General features: G+C 34.0%; 2 protein-coding genes across 3 annotated transcripts; one reads left to right on the top strand and one right to left on the bottom strand.

Moving 5' to 3' along the window:
• The first annotated feature begins 980 nt into the window (after window positions 1–980).
• On the top strand, window positions 981–2304 carry LOC136272608 (variable charge X-linked protein 3B-like). Its single transcript, XM_066074364.1, has 3 exons — window positions 981–1090; window positions 1535–1860; window positions 2141–2304. The coding sequence occupies exons 1-3, from the start codon at window positions 981–983 to the stop codon at window positions 2302–2304; spliced, it is 600 nt and encodes a 199-aa protein (XP_065930436.1).
• Window positions 2305–2847: 543 nt separating this feature from the next.
• On the bottom strand, window positions 2848–23803 carry LOC105317975 (uncharacterized). Of its 2 annotated transcripts, XM_066074653.1 has the most exons (10): window positions 23719–23803; window positions 20446–20655; window positions 18318–18509; window positions 14224–14406; window positions 8730–9147; window positions 7721–8132; window positions 6335–6533; window positions 6032–6139; window positions 4858–4959; window positions 2848–4484 (listed from the first exon to the last, which is right to left on the bottom strand). In XM_066074653.1, exons 1-10 carry the CDS (start codon window positions 23719–23721, stop codon window positions 4197–4199), a joined length of 2115 nt encoding a protein of 704 aa, XP_065930725.1. In that variant the 5' UTR covers window positions 23722–23803; the 3' UTR covers window positions 2848–4196. The 2 variants fall into 2 exon arrangements, with proteins under 2 accessions (XP_065930725.1, XP_065930726.1); XM_066074654.1 differs by lacking the exon at window positions 6032–6139.
• Window positions 23804–23828: the final 25 nt, after the last annotated feature.

The following is a 23828-nucleotide window of genomic DNA, read 5'->3' as shown; positions in this document are numbered from 1 at the left end:
AGTATACTTAATTGAATATTGTTGGATTTACACATTTATATAATATTCTATCAATATATATTCAGTTCAAAAACGTTGATTTTTTTCTGTTCTATGTTGAATACAAAGCACCATATTTGTACATGGTTGACAATAGCATTATTTTGCTTCTGTAAAAGATTCTTATGGTTTATTGAATTATTCTGTCATTGCAATAACTATTTATAATTTTACACGACGAATTCAAACAGGAAAATTGCACTTCGAATTCATAAAACTTTTCAAAGGAGAATAAACTAAAAAAGTTTGCTGTTGCTATGAGTTCACGCTGTTGGTTCCTTTCATTCTGGCTGTGATATTTTCTTAATCACGCCATTTGATTCAAATCAAAAAGGAATTTAAATTCGTACCTCCCCAATTAAATCGATGCCAGTGGTCTGACATAAAGACACGGTACCTGGTGACCGTCCGGGTGAGACCCCGTATCTGTTTCTTTCTCAGATCAAGCATGCACTAGTTCTACTGAACCCGACAAGTCATACAAAGTCGAGCCACTTGACTTGGATGCAGAAGCAGTATTAAAATTGATGTTCATTAATTCTTCTTCATTTACCTTTACAAAAACTAAGAGCACTGTTGCACAGAATAGAGACTGAGATTTTTCATATCAACCAAGTAGTACATCATTTTAATAATAAAAAAACCCACCAAAACGAACAATACGCGATCTCGTCGGCCGGGACTGGGGTATTCTGTCTGTTTTCAAAAGAAAGTTCGCATGCACGAAGCATCGGGGGGATGGGGGGGGGGGGGCAGCAAAGATTTTTTTTCTAATTTACTTATAAAAAATGAAATATCAAGGAGTTGCACCCCCACACTCTTTTGTGGTCATGGGAAATCTTCAAGTAATTGTATAATGACCAAAGCTCAAGATCAGGACATATTCAGGTCACAAGGTCTTTGTGTCAAATTTTAGCTTCTAATCATTTTCAATTCAAAATATGGCCAAGACAGAAAATATGTCTTTTTTCAACAATGACCTTGAACTTGCACAACTTAACCTGGGTCAAGATCATGACACACCCTCAGGTCATAAGCAATCTTATGTGAAGTAGGAACGCCAAATGTTTCTCCATAAGAAAGGTATAGACTGGACACAAATTATAAACTTTTTCTTTTCAATGACCTTGAACTAGCTCTAATGATCTAAGGTAAAAATCATGACACACCCTCAGGTCATAAGCAATCTTTAAGAACTTTATGTAAACTTCATAAGAAAGGTTTTTATATCAGACACAAATTTTGCACTTTCCCTTCCAGTGACTTTGAACTTGCCAAAATGAACTTTAGTCAAAATCAATACACACTTTCAGGTCACACATAAGCAATATTTATGATAAGTAAGAACGTTTAATGATTCTCCATAAGAACGATATGGATCAGGCACGATTGCACAGATGGATGGACAGACAGGTGATTCCTATACAAACTTTGTTTGTGGGTGATATAATAAGAATGGATACATTTTAATGAAAAGGTAACGGGTAATAAACAGTTGCTCAGAACTCAAAAAGTTCTCCAGTACAGAATCAGAACTCAACAAGTCCTCCAGTACAGAATCAGAACTCAACCAGTTCTCCAGTACAGAATCAGAACTCAACAAGTCCTCCAGTACAGAATCAGAACTCAACCAGTTCTCCAGTACAGAATCAGAACTCAACAAGTCCTCCAGTACAGAATCAGAACTCAACCAGTTCTCTAGTACAGAATCACAACTCAAAAAGTCCTCCAGTACAGAATCAGAACTCAACAAGTCCTCCAGTACAGAATCAGAACTTAACAAGTTCTCCAGTACAGAATCAGAACTCAACAAGTTCTCCAGTACAGAATCAGAACTCAACAAATTCTCCTAAACAGAATCAGAACTCAACAAGTTCTCCAGTACAGAATCAGAACTCAACAAGTTCTCCAGTACAGAATCAGAACTCAACAAATTCTCCTAAACAGAATCAGAACTCAACAAGTTCTCCAGTACAGAATCAGAACTTAACAAGTTCTCCAATACAGAATCAGAACTCAACAAGTTCTCCAATACAGAATCAGAATCAACAAGTTCTCCAGTACAGAATCAGAACTATAATTAACAAGTTCTCCAATACAGAATCAGAACTCAACAAGTCCTCCAGTACAGAATCAGAACTCAACAAGTTCTCCAGTACAGAATCAGAACTCAACAAGTCCTCCAGTACAGAATCAGAACTCAACAAGTTTGCCAGTACAGAATCAGAACTCAACAAGTTCGCCAGGACAGAATCAGTATCCTAGTTCCAGGCCAAGTGGACATAACACTTCGACAAGATCATATTGTTGAAAAGTAAGAGCTCGATCGCAGTTTATTTATCTAAGTAAGTTTTAAGACGCCTTGTCCTGAACCCACTACCAATTGGGTAATAAATTTCTCAAGTTTGGATGAGACATCACTGGAAATCATATATCCATTAGACTTAGTTTGTCAGCTGGGTGCCCAGGAGATGGTTGATAATTTATGCATAATCTCTGGTCCCCTCAAAAAAAAAATTGAAATCTAAAACAAAATTCACAATTCTGAAGCTGTTCCTCAATATAATTTTCACATTATAATGATTCAAAATTATCAATGAAACTATCATGAAAACTTTGCAGTATTTTAACACAAAATTTGGCTTTGAACTAGAACTGTCCTAATGGGACTAATATCCCCGCAAGGCTAATTTCAAATGGGACAAATAATTGAATTGAATAATAAAGGTTTGGAACACATACAAAAAAATATTCTAGAAAGCTGTTAACACATAAGGATGTCATGACACAAACATTCTAGCAAGCACATTGATTCTGATGATTTATTGCATAGTGTAGCTATTTAAATATGTACATATTGTAAACACAAATAACAAGATACCTGCAATGCAATGCTCTCTAGTGATACCGCCACTCTGATGTGAATAATATGCCAAATAATTTAAGAGAAAGTTGACATCAAATTTGTTAGAAAATAAATGCCCCCATATGGCATGCCTTAACAAAGAAATGTGTTAAAATTTCAAGCATCTGTGATGAATAGTTGCTAAAAAATCGTTGACGAAAATTTGTCAGACGATTAAGGATAAAAATGAAGTTTTCATTCAACAAGAAGATGACATCTGATTGGTACAAAAATGAATCCCAATGTATGGCATTCCTACACAAAGAGTGTGTAAAAATGTCAAGCATCTGGAATAAATAGTTCCTGAGGAAAATGTGAAAGAAATTTGTTACAGACAGACAAATACACAAGGGTAAAACAGCATACCCCCTCTCCTTTATACCGGGGGCATAAGAAAAAAGCTGTAAATGCCATATTACCTCTAACTCAGTATAAAAATATCAAACAAAACTCAACCTAAGCTGCCTGCTCTCTGAAGTGAATCTGAACTGACTAGATCTTCATTTACTGCTTACTAATTATAACTACTACAGTAAAACACATTTATAACGAAGTGCCAGGGACAGGCAATTTTGCTTCGTTATAAGTGTAATTCGTTATATCCATTAAGTTTACAACATATATTATTGTCACAGGGAATGAAAATCACTTTGCTGTAAATGTCAATTCATCATAAGCGTGTTCGCTATAACCATGTTTTACTATACTGGGAGTACATATACTCTACATCATTTCTGAATGCCAAGTTTCACAGAAACTCACAGATATAAAGGTGGATCAACCATGGACAATATATATATAACACTGATGTTTAACTTACTGGTAGTAAGAATGTGTTACAAACAGCAAACATGTATCTGAGAAAATGTCTCAAAAATGATAAATGGAAAATGGACAAAATAATTGCTTGAACAATTTAAGTAATCTCAGTTGATGCCATACTGATCGTGTTTCATTTCTATGGGTTAAAAGGTATATGTTCATAACCCAGGTAACAATGCTTTAGAATACATAAAGCTTTTTATAATACTGTTTATTCCTTTAAAAAATCATTTTTAAATAATGTGTTTTTAATAACATTACAATCTATACCAAACGTTAAAATTTTGATTATGAAAATAGACTCTGAAAAAGGAAAAAAAAAATTAACAAAAAATATTTGAAGCAAATGATATATTCTAGCTGTGAAAATGTGTAGGTTATACAAAAATAAAGACCCTTTGTTTATAGAAGCTGCAATATTTAAGGTGGGTTATTTTGGCAACACATATCCCTTGCTGATCAGGGGCCCCCCTTTGTGGAGGAACACCACGGGCCAAACGGTTAAGTGGACAATGGTCCCCTTCTTCTCGTGGAACTTGTACAAGTCTTTCTGGATAGGTGTATTGGGATCTGCAAACTCCAGGGACATTTGGGGGTCCTGTACACACATCAGCCACAGCTGTTCAATACAGACTTGGATATATACCCTTAGTTTCTCACCAGAGCTCAGAGTTTGGAGTCTCCTCTTCAAAAAGTCGGATTCCTCACGTAAGAAAACCTAAATGTATAGAACAAATGAGCTTCAGATCATTCATTGAACCTAACATGAAGCAGATATTTTACAAATTACCTTCGAAGATTACCTGGTTTTGTGAAATAACTTAGGGATAAAAATGATCTTATACATGGTATCTCAGACTGGTTTAGAACTCTGTTTGGTATGTAAGATTAAGGTTTGGACAATAATCAAAATGTACATTTTTCACAGGATTTTCTATAAACCTACCAGTAAGGAATGCATTAAACTTCAGGTCTATTCATATACCTTCTCAAAGATTTATATCTAAGCTAGATAATACATAAATTAAAATCAAAATATAAGAAGTTTTTGGTTCTCTTGAGAAAATTAGAGTGACTATATCAAAACAAACCTTGCACACTTCTGGAGATGAAATGGAGGCAGTGACCTTTCTGTAGTCTTTGGCATGTTTTAAGGTAGCTGTTGTGAGTATTTGGACCATGTCCTTTGGGACCTGTTGCAAGGTAAATTAAAGATACTGAACAGAACTTTGGTGAAAATTGTAAGTTTAATCAAGCACAGTAACCATTGTGGTTAAAGTAAAACAATGAACAAAAACCACCGCTGACATGACTCAGAAAACAATGAACAAAAACCACCGCTGACATGACTCAGAAAGTAAACAATGAACAAAAACCACCGCTGACATGACTCAGAAAGTAAACAATGAACAAAAACCACCGCTGACATGACTCAGGAAGAAAACAATGAACAAAAACCACCGCTAACATGACTCAGAAAACAATGAACAAAAACCACCGCTGACATGACTCAGAAAACAATGAACAAAAACACCGCTGACATGACTCAGAAAACAATGAACAAATACCAGCCGCTGACATGACTCAGAAAGTAAACAATGAACAAAAAACCACCGCTGACATGACTCAGAAAACAATGAACGAAAACCACTGCTGACATGACTCAGAAATTCAATGAACAAAAACCACCGCTGACATGACTCAGAAAACAATGAACGAAAACCACTGCTGACATGACTCAGAAAACAATGAACAAAAACCACCGCTGACATGACTCAGAAAACAATGAATAAAAACCACCGCTGACATGACTCGGAAAACAAAGAACAAAAACCACCGCTGACATGACTTATTGAACAACTTTTCTATGAGGAAGAATCTGAATGCAAATATCCATACAAGTAATTCATTCTTAATTTCTTATTTCAACATCTTTAATTTGAATTTTTTTTATTGACAAATACATGTATTCATGAAGGTCTCTCATAATAAATGTTCTGCAAAAGGTCACTGAGATTGAAAAAAAAAAACCAGGCTAAATATTTAAACTTTCAATTATTCATTTGCTTCAATCAAAATTAAAATGAAGTTGGGTTGGAAATAACTCCCAGTTTTGAGCATGATGATGACTGAAATCAAATGACACCAACTCCACACATATTAATAATCGCTATAGGAAGAATTATGAGCTTTTTCAATTATGACCTTAATTTTTAAAAATGTTGTGAAAGCTATGTATTAAAAACAAGTGTAAAATAGACTTACATGCAGTGAATGCTTTATTTGAAATGGTTGAAGAATCGGTATCTTCATGACAGACTGAAGGTCCTCTAATTGCTCATCAGCCTTCTTCATGCAATATTCATAACCATGCTGAAAAATGGTATGAATGATGAACAATACATATACATGTAACACTAAAAAATCAATAATCAAGCAAATCTTACACAAATGTAAGTAAGGATTACGCTTAAAATTTTGATTTTTGTAATAAAAAGTAAAAGAAATGGAGAGTATTCATGGAAGTCTTACAAAGATTTCAAACAATACTTCCAGCTGCTGCCTTACCTGAATTATTTGCAGTAGGTTAGAAATGACACTCTGATCATCCATCCCGCCACCTGTGAGTTCTTCGAATGCTTCGGACCACTCATCGTCAAAGATCAGACCAAACCTCTCCCCAATCTTTGTAGGCCGGTTCTTGTCACTGAGGTCTGTAAAAGCTGCATTACCCTCAGTTAACTGTTTACTGGCAAAACTGCTTAATCTGTTCAAAAAACACAACAACAATATTAACCAAGAACTAGAAATATTGAGATGGTGACCATCTCAAAGGGTCCCGCTTAAATAATGAACAAATGGTTCTAGAGAAGAAGATTTTTAAAGATTTACTCTATATATTCTTATGTAAAAATTTGACCCCCATTGTGGCCCCACCCTATGCCCCAAAGGTTGATTCAACATAGGTTTCAACTTTTCTTGCCTAATGGTTTCTGAAAAGAAGATTTTGAAAGATTTACTCTATATTTTACTATGTTATAAGTTGACTCCCCATTGCAGCCCTACCCTACCCCCAAGGGTCATGATTTTCACAAATTTGAATCTACACTACCTAAGGATGCTTCCACACAAGTTTCAGCTTTCCTGGCTGATTGCTTTCTGAGAAGAAGATTTTTAAAAATTTACTCTATATATTACTATGTAAAAGAGTGGACTCCCAATGTGGCCCCACCCTACCCCCAAGGGTCATGATTTTCACAAATTTGAATCTACACTACCTAAGGATGCTTCCACACAAGTTTCAGCTTTCCTGGCTGATTGCTTTCTGAGAAGAAGATTTTTAAAAATTTACTCTATATATTACTATGTAAAAGAGTGGACTCCCAATGTGGCCCCACCCTACCCCCAAGGGTCATGATTTTCACAAATTTGAATCTACACTACCTGATAATGCTTTCACACAAGTTTCAGCTTTCCTGGCTGATTCCTTTCTGAGAAGAAGATTTTTAAAGATTTAATCTATATATTCCTATGTAAAAAGTCGACCCCCCCACCCCAATGTGGCCCCACCCTACCCCCAAGGGTCATGATTTTCATAACTTTGAAACTAAACTACCAGAGGATGCTTCCACACAAGTTTCAGCTTTCCTGGCCTTATGGTTCGTGAGAAGAAGATTTTTGAAAATTTCTCAAAAATTTTCAATAATTCCTTATTATCTCCCCTTGCAAAAGGGCATGATCCTTAATTTCCACAACTTTGAATCCCCTTAGCCTAAGGATGCTTTGTGCCAAGTTTGGTAAAAATTGGCCCATTGTTTCATGTTGAAAATGTGAAAAGTTTACAGACAGAGAGACGGACAGACAGACAGACAGATGACAGACAAAATGTGATCAGAATAGCTCACTTGAGCTATCAGCTCAGGTGAGCTAAAATGATTACTGATATATACTTGCCTGTTTGTAAGCTCCTCTATCTGTGAATTTTGATAAGTCCATGATTTGTGTAGGTCTGAGTAAGCACCTTTCCAGTTGGTTACATTTTTGTCCCCTGGGTCTACAATTGTTCCAAAGGCTGAGTCTTGACTGTTACTGTTCTGTCGCTCTACAGTACGTTTTACTGGTCTGGTCTGTGAGTCCTGGGTCCCTGGGGGTCTCCTATTTGAGTTATGTGTCCCTAAGGGTCTCATACTTGAGTTCTGTGTCTCTAAGGGTTTTGTATTGGAGTCCTGTGTTCTTGGAGATTGTGTATATGAGTTATGTTTCCCAGGGAGTCTTGCTTTTGAGTATTGAGACTCTGGCTCAAGAGAAATGGGCTCGTTTATTATGTTGCTCTGCTTTTTCAGCACCTTTTTCCCTGACTCAGAACCTAAGTAAGACATTATTTGTACTGAATTAGGATATAAAAATCACATAACGGACAGGATACGATAAAACACTGTGACTCTATTGAAAGTTCAAAAGATGCCTTCAACATATACTTAAACAATTGCTGACTCCTGACCAAATATATTTATCTTTCAGGATGCATTTAACATATACAGGGTAATCAAACAACAACTGACTCCTGATCAATATCTGCAATTATATAACTCCAATAAGTTAACTCTCCATTCCATACTTTTATCTGACCTTATAAGGTTTCATCATACCAATGTTTTGTGTGTATACATATATTAAAACATAAACTACAAACTCTGTATTATGTTCCATTTTTTATTTTCTTAATAAATTCACATGACATCAAGAACTAGCAACAATATTATGAATTTTTGTACCGGTACTTCAAATACTTATACTTAAAAATAGACCCAAAAATATTCAAATTTGTCTCTGGCAAAGAACATGTATATAAACTACTGTTCTTTTGATATCTATATTTCTGTATAGATTATGAAAGAAAACAACATCTCCTAATGGTTTTATCAGATTTTTATTTTCTTGAATAAGTTACTGTCTTGCCTACCTTGAATCTCGGTGATAGTTTTTGTCCTCTCGTCTGGTTCTTTTTGAGGGAATTTTCTGCTTGGTTGTGGGTATGTTCCAGCCATCTGATTGGAATCTAAAACCCTGTTACAGTCAATATTGTTTCTAAACTGATCATTGAAGGGTGATGCCCCTGTTGGGGGTACATCTGTGGATGCTGGAATGTCCTCTGGATATCTGTACGTCCATTCTGAATTAGGATCACACTTATGTAGTAGGTCTTCCGCTGAGCTTAAGATGTAGTATTCTTGCAAACTCATCTTAGCTAACCTTTCTTTGTTCCCAACAGTGTAGTGTTTTATGAATTCATATAGAGGTCCTTTCTTAGGCACTTTTCTATCAAACTCTTTCACATGAACATCTTCGGGTTCTTGAAGTTCATAAACAATTTTTTCATGCTGGAAAAAAGTAACAAAAATATTTTAGTGTACATAGTTCTTGTTTAACATGTTTTCCCTCTGGGTTATTTTCCTTATCCCCCATCCTGGATGTCTAGCCGAAATACACTCTGTGATTTCAGATAAATGTGGCAGAAACATTAATTAAGGGAAATCTAAACAATATCAAAATTACCAAACAAATTATAAGACTATATAATACTGTAAACCAATTTTTATTTGAGGCAACTTTATTTCGCGATTAACTGCAAATAAACTGGATTGCGACAACTAAAGTTTGTGACCAAGCCTTATCCAGACCTGTAATGTTATAAAAACTATAGACATAGGATTGGTTTACTGCAAGAAAGATTCGCGACGACAAGGCTCTCGCTAACCTCGCGAAAATTTCTCGCATGCGAATAAAAGTTGGTTTACAGTAGTATCATCTTATCAAAAAACAAGTACCGGTATAAAGCAGCTGATAGCTTTATATTGTAGAAATAACTAATTCAATAAAACTGCTATATCAGTATATTTGTGACATTAAATCAATTTATTTACTCCATTACCATGTCCAGCATTTACATTTTATTTCAATGTGATTTTTAAAATATTCACATTTAGTTATATATGCATTCACAACAAGAGGCCCATGGGCCAAATTGCTCACCTGAGCAACACATACACTGTGGAATCATTAGAATTCATGATGGCTCAATTTTCATGGTATTCGTGGGTAGCCCTCCCCTACGAATTTACATTTTTGACAAAAACAAATTTAAAAAGAGTAACTTTTCTTATTGAAACTGAAAACTAACACATCCATGAAATTAAATCCTCTCGAATAAGCAAAAAACCCACAATCCATGAAAATTGACCCCCATGAATTTAAATGATTCTACAGTAGCCACTGATAATAAAGTGAGTTTTCTGGATCATGCATATACAAGATATCTGTACAATGTAAAAGAATAGATCTACAGGTAACTCGAAGTTCTTGAGTCTTCTAGTCCTAATTTTTTTCCCTATATAACTATAGGCAAATTTACTCTTGATTTCTCGAACTCTTGCTCTTTCAATACCCTTGATCCCTTGAAGTCAAACTGCAGTCCCATTATTCATAATCTATAGTTTTTACTCTCGATACCTCAAAGTGTCTGTGTATATCCAAGCATTACCTAATTAAAACCTACTTGGTCATCTAAATAGCTCCAGGTGTTAAACGCAGAACCTGTGTCACAGGTTGTTTATTTAGGCAACACTTGTCCTGCAAGTTGATTACTGTTTGCATGATGATTGACCTTACTGATACTGAATCTATAAATAACACCGACCATTTAACGATACGTTGGAGACGCAGTGAAAGTGAGAAATTAATTGAGACGAAACGAGAATTTTGAGCCATGGTCAAATTTTTTGAATTATAAACTGTAGAAATTATGCTTATCAGCTTTATTGTTATTTTAAATGATTATTGCTTGACAAGTTCTTACAGCGGTGAAGGACCCATACAGTGGGAACAATGGATGATACTACGTTATCTAATTTACAACATGTCGTCTCGCAGTCCAATAGTACAAAGGAATCTGATCATAATATGATGCATGAAATAAATAATTACAGTGTATCATTAATTTATTCAATATTATTTAGTTTCTATTAAGTTTTCAAAACATCCTGAATGTATATTTAACTGGAAAGAAAACGTTGTTTAAGGATGTGCGTAAGGTTAGCACTAAATAAATGGCCTAATCATAACATTCGATAAGACTAATTTTGAAACCCATCGGTCAACCCGAAAAATTTTGAACTCTTGAAAACTCGAACTCTTCATACCTCAGAGTTTTTTCTCGGTCCCATGGACTTCGAGCTGTCTCGAGTTACCTGTATATAAAACGATTTTCAAATTTTTCTGTAAATGTTCATACGTTAGATATTGAGCCCCTTTCGTAAGAAGATGATTTTATAGTCCTGTGACTGATTAGATTTGTACAGTACTAGAGGAATTCCTATGTAAAACGTTGACCCCCCCCCCCCCCCCCCCCATTTAATTGTGGCTTCACCCAATTCCTTGGGATTATGATTTGAATGAACTTAAATTTACACTACCTCACAAGTTGCAGATTTTTTAGCCAAATGATCTTTGAAAGGAAGATTTCCAAATATTCATCATTATTTACTTCTACAATTGCATGTAAATTGAAGATGAAGAACATATTCTTATCCAATGCAGCAAATTTACAAAAGAAAGAGAGGAACTATTTGATTTAATTTCATCTAAAGCATTAAACATTTTACTAGTTTACAAGACAAACAAAAATTATTTTGGATTTTAAACTGTGAAGAATTAGATATATTAAACTCTCTTGGTAAATTTTTACAAAAGGCATTGCCTTAATTTGTATTTCCTAGTCAAATATTGGTTTTTTAACTTTTCAATCATTTGATAAACTATTTCAAATTTGTATGTACATTTGTATTTTGACATATTTATGTATGGTGTTTAACATAAATAAACATACATATATATACGAATTAAATGTTCATGTCTGTCCTAGCTCTTTCAATCATCCAACTCTTTCCCTCTTGTATACATGTATGTTCATTGAATGTTTTATGTGTACATTGAATGTTGTATGTACAGTCTTCATGTTGCCCCTTGAGGGCCCTTAATTGGTTAATAAAGAAATTGAAAAAAATTGAAATTGAATTGTAACAATTTCACCCCCCCCCCCCCCCCACCCAATTGTGGCCCCTTACAACTTTTCTGGCCAAATGGTTTTTGATAAAAGATTTTCAATTTTATTTCTCTATACATTCATAAGTAAAATTTTGACCACCCCCCATTATGGCCAAACCCTTGCCCCAGAGTTCATGATTTGAACAAACCTAAATTTACCCTACCTCAGGATTCTTCCACACAAGTTTCAGCTTTTCTGACTGAATGGATTTTGAGAAGCAGATTTAAAGAAAAAAACAACAAATGTTCAATAGTTCCTAATTATCTTCTCTTAATTGAAAAAGGGCATCACACTTCATTTTAATAAATTTTATTCTCCTTAACCCAATGGTGCTGTGTGTTTATAGTTTGGTTGAAATTGATGCAGTGGTTCTTGAGAAATCAAATGTTAACAGTTTACAAAAGGACAGATCGACAGACAGACTTAAGCTTTCAAATCAGCGAATATGCAATAATTCATTGTTTGATAAATATTTTTTTCATTAAAAATGGGGGGGGGGGGGGGGGCATCAAAACAAAGAAGATATAAGCATACCTGAGATCCTAGTTAATCAGAAACTTCCGTTTTTCATTTTACTTTAACAGAATCGAGTTTCTCAACATTAATCATTTCTATCTCTCATAGAATACATATATTACCATTCTAATTGCTTATTATTGCCATTGTTAACAACAGCGATGTAGAGCAAAATCAATACCGGGTATCTAAAACGCTTTGTAAAAGTCGAACCAATATTGTAAAATCCGTATTATGACGTAGTGCGATACTCGGACTACTTTAAGGCAGAAAAAAATAAAATAAAAAATTCTTAAATAAAATAGTGAAAAAGGATATCTTAACATATATCTTGAATTTAGAATTCAATAAAATTATCATAAATCATTGTGTACGGTATTTTAACCAAAATAAAGTATGAATATTATATTTTAAATCCATATTTCAAAGAATGTACACAATACTACACATCATTCAAAATTGACCTTAACTTCAAAACAAAGTTCATTTGCAGACACAGGCAGTGCAGTAATTAATCTCAATATGACAGATAAAGATAAAGCTTAGGATTTTCTTCCTGTGGAAGGTTAATTAATCCCAAAGGACAAATGTTGCACAGCCTTCCAAGTATACAATGGTAACATTCTCAGCAGTTATCCCTCTTTGCCCATTCATTCTTATGCATAGTTAAGGAATCTACCCCACCACCCCAACTCCCAACCCAGAAGACATAGAGAACCAAACTTAGCATCAAAATATGTATGTCTGCCTACTGAACTACCATACCAAATTTGAACTTGATTGGGCAACCATAAAAAAAGTTATTAGAAAAAAACAGAAAATTTGTGGACGGAAGCGTGACAGACGGACAGACAGAGTGATTACTATAGGGCAACCGCAAATCGTTGCATAAGCAATACACGTCCCCTACTGGTCTGTATTATTCTATGAAAGCTTCGAAGCATACATCTATTTCAAAACTGTTATAAACGAGATGTTATGCTTTAATCAGAGATAAAAAACCCAGAGGAAATTCAAACTACATTGTTGATATGGAAATGAAATAAAAAATGGGTAAAATACTCTTTATTTGATTTTCTCCTGTCCCATTAAGTAATTTGTGAAAACAATGCACTGTTATGCAGAATATCATTTCTTACCGTCTTCTGTACCCCGAATAAACAGACCAACCCGATAACGAACCCGATTGTAAATTATAATACAAAAAACCCTGTCGATTAAATTTACAACACAATGTTTGACACTATTTTACAGAAATTATTTGTTTGTTAGAAACAATAAAAGGAATAGTACTAATAATGAACGATATCATTACAGACTACATACTTTCCCCGTTTATTCAACACACATCGAACCCGATAACGAACCCGAACATTAAAAAATTGGAATATAAAAAATTTATTTTCTCAAATTTATGTCAACCAGACACTACAAAAGTGTAAACTTGATCTGTAGTTTGACATTTTGAAGCTGTTCAGCAAATTTCATATTATTCCTCAAACGCATTAAGGAAAAACGTGTGGAAAACTGAAGAGGGACAGACGGACGGATGGATGGACGGACGGACGGATGGACAGACAGACGGACGGACAGACGGACAGACAGATGGACGCAGAGGAAAGCTAAAGTCCCCTCCGGTGAAACCGGTAGGGGACTAATAAATACCAAGTCTTATTAGAACATATCTACAGAGAAGGGTCCCATATCCCAGTAAAGTTCTACATTAAGTCTTGAGTAAATCTTAATTGATTTTCTGTATAAAATCAACATTCAGCTTTCTCAATAAAATACACAAATATCCACCAATCCATTCTACCTATTATTTATCCGTCCTTACCTCTTTTGGAAAATCCTTTTTAAGGGCTGCTTCTTTACACACTAGTTTAACATATTCTCTCATGTGCTCAGGTTTGAGGATTGGTTCGTTTTTAGAAACTTCAAATAAGTGCATAATTGATTGTTTTGCACAATCGTCACATCCTTCTGGCCACAACTGTACATCTAGGTCATCAGAAGGTTTCTGTCAAGAATTTAAATTCAATCAGTATCTTCCTATATAGATCTTTTTTACAAATATAGGATCAATCTTTTTATGATTTGTTATAGTAAATATGATCTTATTATTAAACCTACAAGTTGTGAGTTTCTATTCCATGAGAGTTTTGGCAAGGGGATAAAAACATCATTCATAATTTATACCATCACAAAATATGGTATGAATGATTATTTTATCATATGTTTTCAGCCTGTTTTTATGTCTACTGGCAAATATCTATTTTTATAGGCTTTAGATTATTACAGAGGTGAATCCATCACAATTTGCTGCAAAGTTGTGATAGATATGAATTTAAAAAAAACAAAATGAGTTTTTAGAAAGATAAAACAGGAGGCCTGTGAGCCCATTCACTCACCTGAACACTGCAAAAAATACATATATTATCATAACAGTACCATAACTTCATCAAAGGGTCGGATCATGTTGACTTGCCATGCATGGATATTCAGATTCAGAGATTGTTGTTGGTTTATTAGTTTGAGTTATATGATTTGAATTAAACATAGCCATTTTCTGACTAAAGGAGAATGGAATAAAATGATGAATTTTAAACATCCATTGAAGTCTCTATCTAACCTCAAGGGGTCATGCAACAACATGAACAAAAGAAAACTTATGTAAGTTATCTTTTGATATTACCCGTATATACTCGCTTATAAGTCGATATTTTGGGAGTAGAAATTTGAATAAAAAGTAGGGGTCCAACTTATAGGCATGACATACAATCAGATAATTTTTCCACTGAGTAAAACTTAGTTTTTGGGTGCCATTTTGCTTCCAACTTTTGACTTGCGATCCCTATACTTGACATTTTTAGTTTTTAATTACTAAAAAAGATAAACACTTAATAAATACATTGAAAGTTTCAACTGTATTTCTTAAAATATGAACAAGGTTTATTTGATAGTATTTTTTATTTAAACAGGCAATTATTTACGCCTGAGGTGATAATAGCTGTAGGTATAACTGTACTTAAAACAACACAAGCCAACACTGAGTTTAGGAGGCTAATTACCAACCCTAATCAGTCAGTAGAGGATAAAATCACTGTCATTTTATTTCCAGTAGCTTTTAAAATAGTTTTTGAGCTATAATCAAGTTGTAATGAGTGTTTAAAAAATATAATGGCGTCCAAAATTGTAAGTTACAAACTTCAAGAAAGATAACTCTGTTTACAGAAAACTATTTAAAAAGATGGCGTCTAAAAGCGATCTAGTGGGCTTACAGAACAGCAATTTCTGTTTAATACTTAAAAATTAAACACAAGAATAATTGTTGGTCTGTTTAAAAAAAATAAAGATCATTTTATAATTATTCATAATTAATTACACCTGAGGTAGTAATAGCTATATTGGTGGCTGTAGGTGGTATGTCACCTAAAACAACACAAGCGGTGCCGGACATCTCATCGAAAGACAACTCGCCGAATGCGACGACTCATCGAAAGTCAACTAATCGAAAATTAAACAATATAAGGTAGTAATGTAAATGTTAATCAGTGCGAATACAATTAAAATATTTGATACCTTAGGCTAATAGTTATTGTGTTTTACTTTTCACTTTTAGTGTCTACTTTTTAGCTCACCTGAGCTGAAAGCTCAAGTGAGCTATTCTGATCACATTTTGTCTGTCGTCCGTCTGTCCGTAAACTTTTCACATTTTCAACATCTTCTCAAAAACTACTGGGCCAATTTCAACCAAAAAAGGCACAAATCAACCTTAGGCAACGGGGATTCAAAGTGTGAAAATTAAGGGTCACACCCTTTTTCAAGGTGAGATAATTAGAAATTAATGAAAAATTTCCGAGAATTTTTCAAAAATCTTCTTATCAAGAACCAGAAAGCCAGGAAAGCTGAAACTTGTGTGGAAGCATCCTCAGGTAGTGTTGATTCAAAGTTTTGAAATTCATGACCCCTGGGGGTAGGGTGAGGCCACAATGGGGGGTCGAAGTTTTACATAGGAATATATAGAGTAAATCTATAAAAATCTTCTTCTCAGAAAATAATCAGCCTGGAAAGCTGAAACTTGTGTGGAAGCATCCTCAGGTAGTGTAGATTCAAAGTTGTGAAAATCATGACCCCTGGATGTAGGGTGGGGCCACAATTGGGGGGGGGGTCAAAGTTTTACATAGGAATATATAGAGTAAATCTTTAAAAATCCCCTTCTTAGAAACTAATCAGCCAGGAAAGCTGAAACTTGTGTGGAAGCATCCTCAGGTAGTGTAGATTCAAAGTTGTGAAAATCATGGCCCCCGGGGGTAGGATGGGGCCACAATGGGGGGGGTCGAAGTTTTACATACGGATATATAGAGTAAATCTTTAAAAATCTTCTTCTCAAAAACTAATCACCCAGGAAAGCTGAAACTTGTGTGGAAGCATCCTCAGGTAGTGTAGATTCAAAGTTGTGAAAATCATGACCCCCTGGGTAGGGTGGGGCCACAATGGGGGGTCGAAGTTTTACATACGAATATATAGAGTAAATCTTTAAAAATCTTCTTCTCAAAAACTAATCAGCCAGGAAAGCTGAAACTTGTGTGGAAGCATCCTCAGCTAGTGTAGATTCAAAGTTGTGAAATTCATGACCCCTGGATGTAGGGTGGGGCCACAATGGGGGGTCGAAGTTTTACAAAGGAATATATAGAGTAAATCTTAAAAAATCTTCTTCTCAGAAACTAATCAGCCAGATGATTCTTTATAATTGTTAAGACTTTGGCTCCAGGACAATTCTTCGGCCTCACAAGAAGGTTCAGAGTTTGATGTAGCTTTATATCCCATATATAAACAATTGTTAAGGAGCTTTTTGAGAACTGCAATACTCAACATGTGATATGACTATAAAATCATCCTGTTAGAAAAGGGACTAATGATTATAAACATAAGAATATCCAGGGGGAAAAATGGATTTTATTTATACAGGATCTACGTGTATTATTGTACTTTGTCCAGAATGTTTGTATTATGAGTCCATTAAGCTGATTTTATCATACCTATTGTTCCTCAGGTGAGCGATGTGGCCCATGGGCCTCTTGTTCACTTTCATTTTCACTTTCGATAAGTTTCGATGAGTATCAATGTATTGTCGTATCCATGAGATGTCTATTCCATGACTTGTCGTATCGATGAACTGTCCATTGGGTGAGTTGTCGCATCAATGAATTTTTTCGATGAGTTGTCATAGACCCCAAAACAAGCTAACACGCCACTGTTAAAAGGGGCTATACCATCTTAATCAGTCAACAGGGGATCAAAATCACTATTTTATTTTCAATAGTATTTTAATTTAATATTTAAAATATTTTTACAGCTTACACCAAGTTTTCATTAGTGTATCAATAAAAAATTAGCGTCCAAAATCGAAAGTTATTCATCCAGGATAGATGTCTTAACTGAACACAACACCTTGAAAATGCATTGCATCTAGAAATGATAACAGAGGGGTCAAACACCAATATTTTTAAATCTAGAATATAGTCATGCTTGATAAAATGTGCTTATTTGATTGACAATCTGTAGACTGATTATCCAGAAAAAATTACCAACTTATAAGAGGGTCAATGGCAAAATCTTGTAAATAAACCTGAAAAATGGCAACCGACTTATAGGCGAACAATACTTATAAGCGAGTATATACGGTACTAGCAAAATGTGTTTGAATTTTAAAAAGATTTTCAAAACTCCTCACCCTATCATTATTTCTTCATTACTAGTAACTCGTCTTGGATTGAGGGACATGACCCTTCATTTGTCAATGACCCCCCTTCATTTGAACAACGTAATAAAGTTGGTGATCCTTGTGGGGTATACATACCCTGTAATCATGGTGATAATCATACTGTAAAACACCACAAGGATGTAAAAAATGCAAAGTACATGTACCTCATAAGAATCATAGTTCTCTATATCTGAGAGCTGCTGATCTGAAGCTTGTAAGGATTCAAACTGTATCCTTGCCCCTTCCTTCCAAACAGATTTGATATTGGTCCCTATTAATTTGGACAGTGGAGACTGGTCTAATCTCATAACAATGTGTCTTTTGGGATGCTGCGGGTCTTTTAATGTATCAAAAAACTGAAACAAAAGTCATTTCTTTTAATAAAACACATTTAATTTATATTCCTGATTAAAAAGACACTTACTGTTTTCTATACTGCGTAATCATTAGATTTTACAGTACATGTACTGGCTCAATTTTCCTGGAATTTGTGGGTACCTCTCATCCACAAATTAACTTCGCAGCACTGGTAAGGTTTACTTTGTGGTCGCACCGACCAGAAAGTACGGGAAATGTTAACTATGACATCATACAAAACAACAAGTCGTCAAAAATGCTAATAAATAATGTAATTTCCGATCATTATGGGGGCAAAAACATTAAACTACATTAAAAATTACCTTCGCGTGCAACTTTGTAGTCAAAAGAGTCCAACAACGATAAATATAAAAATTGACTGATCGCGGTGCACTTGTCGATGTCATACGTCATACTGTAAATTTTTACACATATTTTGTGTAGAGAGAGGCGGATCAATCAATTTTTTAACATGGAAAAATTCATTTTATAAATTAACATTACCTTAAAACAAATATTATACCATTAAATCCATTCTATTATGCTTGTTTTGATTCCGCATGTGATTATTATTTAGAGGGTGTATTGTTTCTTTTCTAGAGTGTTTAATGTACAAGTTCTAGGTGTTTGACACCGGGAAGCCTATCTTAATCTGCTTTTACAAGGGCATACGCTAAACAGATCATTACAATTTTTTGGATATATATTAAGGGAATGTTTAATTTAATAAAAAGTGCTGCTGCTTCGATGAAATCTATAGAATGAATTAATAAATACGTAAAATATTAAGCGAAGGTCATATAAATTTCAACCGGAGCTCATTTCTTTGATATTCATTCTTATAAAAGATGAACTCTATACAAAGCAGCAGCACTTTTCAGAATCTACCAGAAAAGAAGAATTTAATTATCATTTAAATTTTTAATTCAAATAAAAGTATGCCCTTGTATTATTGAAATTTGTTTATGACCTCCATTCGGGAGAATTATCAACAAATGTCACGTGACTATGAATTCAGGGGACCACACTAAGTGTCATACAAAGTAGCATTTACTATACTTTTTCATTTAATAACACATTTATATCGTGATAAAATTACTTTACATTAATATTTTGCAATAAAAGATGCATTGTTTTATGAACGTTTAAATCCGCTGCTATTTTCCTAGTAAGCCTTAACAGTGTTGCGTTCCTCCACAATTTAATAAATTATGGTAATAGGGACTACCCAAACAGAATTTATTAAGAGTGTTAAATTCTTAAAATTGGGCATAAGTGAATGAACATTGAAATATCAGATGTTTAAGAACTATGAATTCTGAGTATGTGACCTCTTGCAGCAGAAAATGTATATTTTTTTAATGCAATACACATTTATCAACATAAAGCTAGTTTATTGTTCACCAAATTATACCTTTAACATTTTTTCTTGAATGATGCTTACCAAGCATACACTCTAGTCGAAATTCTCATGCAGTTACGGTAATTTGTTCAATAATTATGAAAATTCACAAACAGTAACTGTTACCATACTTGATGAGTGAAAAACAATTTATGAGTGAAGTGAATATGAACAGTAAAATGCTCTATTTGAAGGTTCATTTTAGCTCTGTAGGTATGTAGCAGTGCAAGTGATTGTTATACACCCTTCTATCCAGCAGAGGAAGCATTTCATTGTTTAAATATCAGATACCTGGAGAAATGATTCAGCAATAACTTTTAAAATGGGTTTGAAATTACTGATACATGTATCACAATACTAATGACAAGATTCCAAGTTCTCTTTCCTTTTGTTCTCAACTTTTGTACGTCAATATACCTGATACCGTCCACACTAACTTACAATGCAACATACCCGCATTGTTAAAAAATTGCATCTTTCTTTAATCATATCTTTTTCAGTATCAAATAATAACATTTCAACATTTTACTCACCTGTTTTGGATACTTGTATGCTAAGGTTTTTTCACTTTTCATTAAACTTTTGTACTCATCCCAAGCTTTAGCAAGCTGAATTTTGTTCATTCCATCTTTTGTTTCTACTTCCTTGAGAAAATTCTCAATTTTATCTCTGGAATGTCTCTCATTGAACGTCTGGATCCTCATTGATGTGTAAGTGTTGGTTGAGGCAGATCTGTTGAATGACTGGGAAAAAAAACAAAAAAGAAGACTTTTTTAAAATCAATTCTGTGTAAAATCCCCCCCCCCCCCCTTTGCAGAATTCATGATTTGAACAACTTGAACCTACTCTACATGAGGCCAGCATTTTTTTTATTTTTAGGTTTACAAACCCGCCGCTCGGTTTTCTGAGTTTTTAGAAAAAAAATAAAATTACAAAAAAGATCTTTTTTTTCTCCCCGACAGCAAATTTTTTCTAGTAGGAAAAGTGTATCGTCATTGTTATCACAGAGGCATAAAATCTGCTCTTTTTGTGTCATGATAGCCTAAAAATTTCTTACACATCTTTTTCTCGTGCTACGTTCTTAAGAGAAGCTTCTACAAACACTCTGCTGTAAGTTTCATACTTTGAAGTTTTACCGACAGTGTTGACCAGTGGCTAGACGAGATAGTCACACCTCACTGAACATGGCTTCGATAGTTACCTGTGCAGCTGTTTTCAAGTACATCACCTTAAAATGATTCCCTTTCTTTTTGTGTTGAATTGGCATATGTATTCATTGGCTTTTTTAAAAATTTATTTTACAGAGAGAGAGAGAGATGTATTAGAGATATTCTGCAGTAACTATTCTCATGAACACATTTTAAAGTGACCTGCCTAAAAAAATCATATTATTGTTTGTGCATTTTCCGTTATTTTCAATTAAAATTTACCATTACATAATTAATTGCATAGTTGTACTTTGTACATGGAAATTCAACATGATAAAATACATGCACACATATAGTTGCAGTGATTTTATAGAGTCTGTTCACATTCACAATGTTATGTTTGAGTTTTCTCACATATAAACACCCAAACCAATTTTGTAAAAAAAAATGTGAGAGATCAATGAAGTTGAATATTTTTTAACTGCAGAAAACATGAAAGTAATAAATATTTTGTATATTAATAATTAAATACTAGTATAATACAGGAGAAAACATTATTACTTTATGTACATAAAATTTAGGTTGTTTTTTTTTAAATGAAATGTTGACATGTCCTACAATAGTTTGACTGGTAACTTTGAATCTTGGGCTAGTAACTTTGTGGCCAAATTTTGTAATTGCACACCCCTGACATTGCTATATGTACATGTAATATCAAAGCTGTATGTCTAATATTCTATTGTACTATTTCAGAGATATGTTACACAGATGACATACTTTTCACATGCTACACTTGATGCAGTTACACACCACTATCATGAAGTTGTCATTCATTATATTTATATTAGAATAAAGATGATGTCATAAAAGGTTTTTTTTCTCCTATAGAACTTTACAATTTTGTGATTCGTAAACCTAAAAGTAAAAAAATTGTAGGTCAAAAGAGATTTTTTTTTTTTTTTATTTCCTCCTCCTACGGAACTTTATCATTTTGTGGTTCGTAAACCTAAAAATAAAAAAATGCTGGCCTGAGGATGCTTCTAAACAGGTTACAGCTCTCTTGGCCAACTGGTTTTTGAGAAGAAGATTTTTAAAGATTTTTCTTCATATATTATTATGTAAAAATATGACCCCCCATTGTGGCCACACCCTACCCTCAAGGATCATGATTTGAACAAACTTATACATAAACTACCAGAGGATGCTTTCACACAAGTAACAGCTTTTCTGACTAGTTTTTGAGCAGAAGTTTTTCTCTTTATATTACAATGTAAAAATTTTAATGCCTATTGTGGCCGCATCCTACCCCTGGGGATCATATTTTGAACAAATGTGAATCTACCCTACCTGAGGATGATTTCACACAAAATAAGCTTTTCTGGCCAAATGGTTTTAGAGAAAAAGATTTTTAAAGGTTTTCTCAATATATTACTAATTAAAAATTCACACCATTGTGGCCCCACCCTACCCCCTGGACCATGATTTGAACAAACTTGAATCTTTACTACCTGAGGATGGTTCCACACAAGATAGAGATTTTCTGGCAAAGATTTCTAAAGATTTTCTATATATTTTTCATTTTAAATCTTCATCCCCCCAACCATTGAGGCCCCAACCAAACCCTCAGGACCACGATTTGAACAATCTTGAGTCTACACTACCTGAGACCTTGTGCTTCCACACAAATTTGAGCCTTTCTAGCCAAATGGTTTTTGAGGAGAAGATTTTTGAAAAAATACCAATTTTTTTTTAGTAATTCTAAATCATCTCCCCTTTAAAAAGGGTTTGGCTCTTCATTTGAACAAATATGAATACCCTTAAATCAGTAATGATTCATGCCAAGTTTGGTTGAAATCGGCCGAGTGGTTCTGGAGAAGAAGATAAAAATGTGAAAAGATTACAACGACAACAGACAACGGATCATCTTGATCAGAAAAGCTCACTTGAGCCTTAAAATTGGCTTTGGTGAGCTTAAAAACCTGTAATGTGCAATATAAAACTGCAATCATAAAAGATCATATTACATGGAAATCCTGAATAAATCAATTCTAAAAAAGATAAAATTAAAATAATATCCTCTAAGAAATTTTCTTCAACCTCATGGGTGATGCCACATGGAACTCCATTATAATTAAACAAAGTTAAAAGTTAAAAATGTTAAATCAGTCGGTCATTAAACATCACGGTTCAGCTCAATGTTCATTGCCTTTATGGTGGTTTGACAAATTAATATATCATATACTCAGTCATAAATTATGGTTTCCATGACTTTTTTGCAAAATTTCTCTTCTGAAACGCCCCCTCTCTACAGGGATTATCCTTGTGCTGCATTAAAATCCTGGGACAGACTATAGAGTGAAAAACGGTTGTTTTCCTGATTTGAAACGTCTTAGACTACATTGCTTCATGTTTTAATTACAACACCAAAATTAGTTAGAATAAGGTGATGTTGCATCGCAAACGACATGAAAAGTACCCGATGATATTGTTGAATATTTGTGGAAGGAGTTTCTTGATCTTTATTTGTTAACTTAAACAATGGGTCAAAACATAATTGTAACAATCTATGACTATAATGATGATTTAAATTAAATTGAAATTCATCAAAGATATTCATACATCATTTGTTGATTCTTACAAAAAATAAAAATAACAAACCATTTTAAACTGATATATCCGATATTATGGATGTTTTTCTTTAGAAAACTCTACTTTCGGTTTCTTCCTAAGAAATCCGTACCCGATCAATAAAATGTTGTATAAAATTA

This window comes from Magallana gigas, chromosome 2 (genome assembly GCF_963853765.1).
Source record: "Magallana gigas chromosome 2, xbMagGiga1.1, whole genome shotgun sequence".
NCBI lineage: Eukaryota > Metazoa > Mollusca > Bivalvia > Ostreida > Ostreidae > Magallana > Magallana gigas.
The sequence above is the reverse complement of the archived record's forward strand: the minus strand, read 5'-3'. Positions and strand labels throughout refer to the sequence as shown.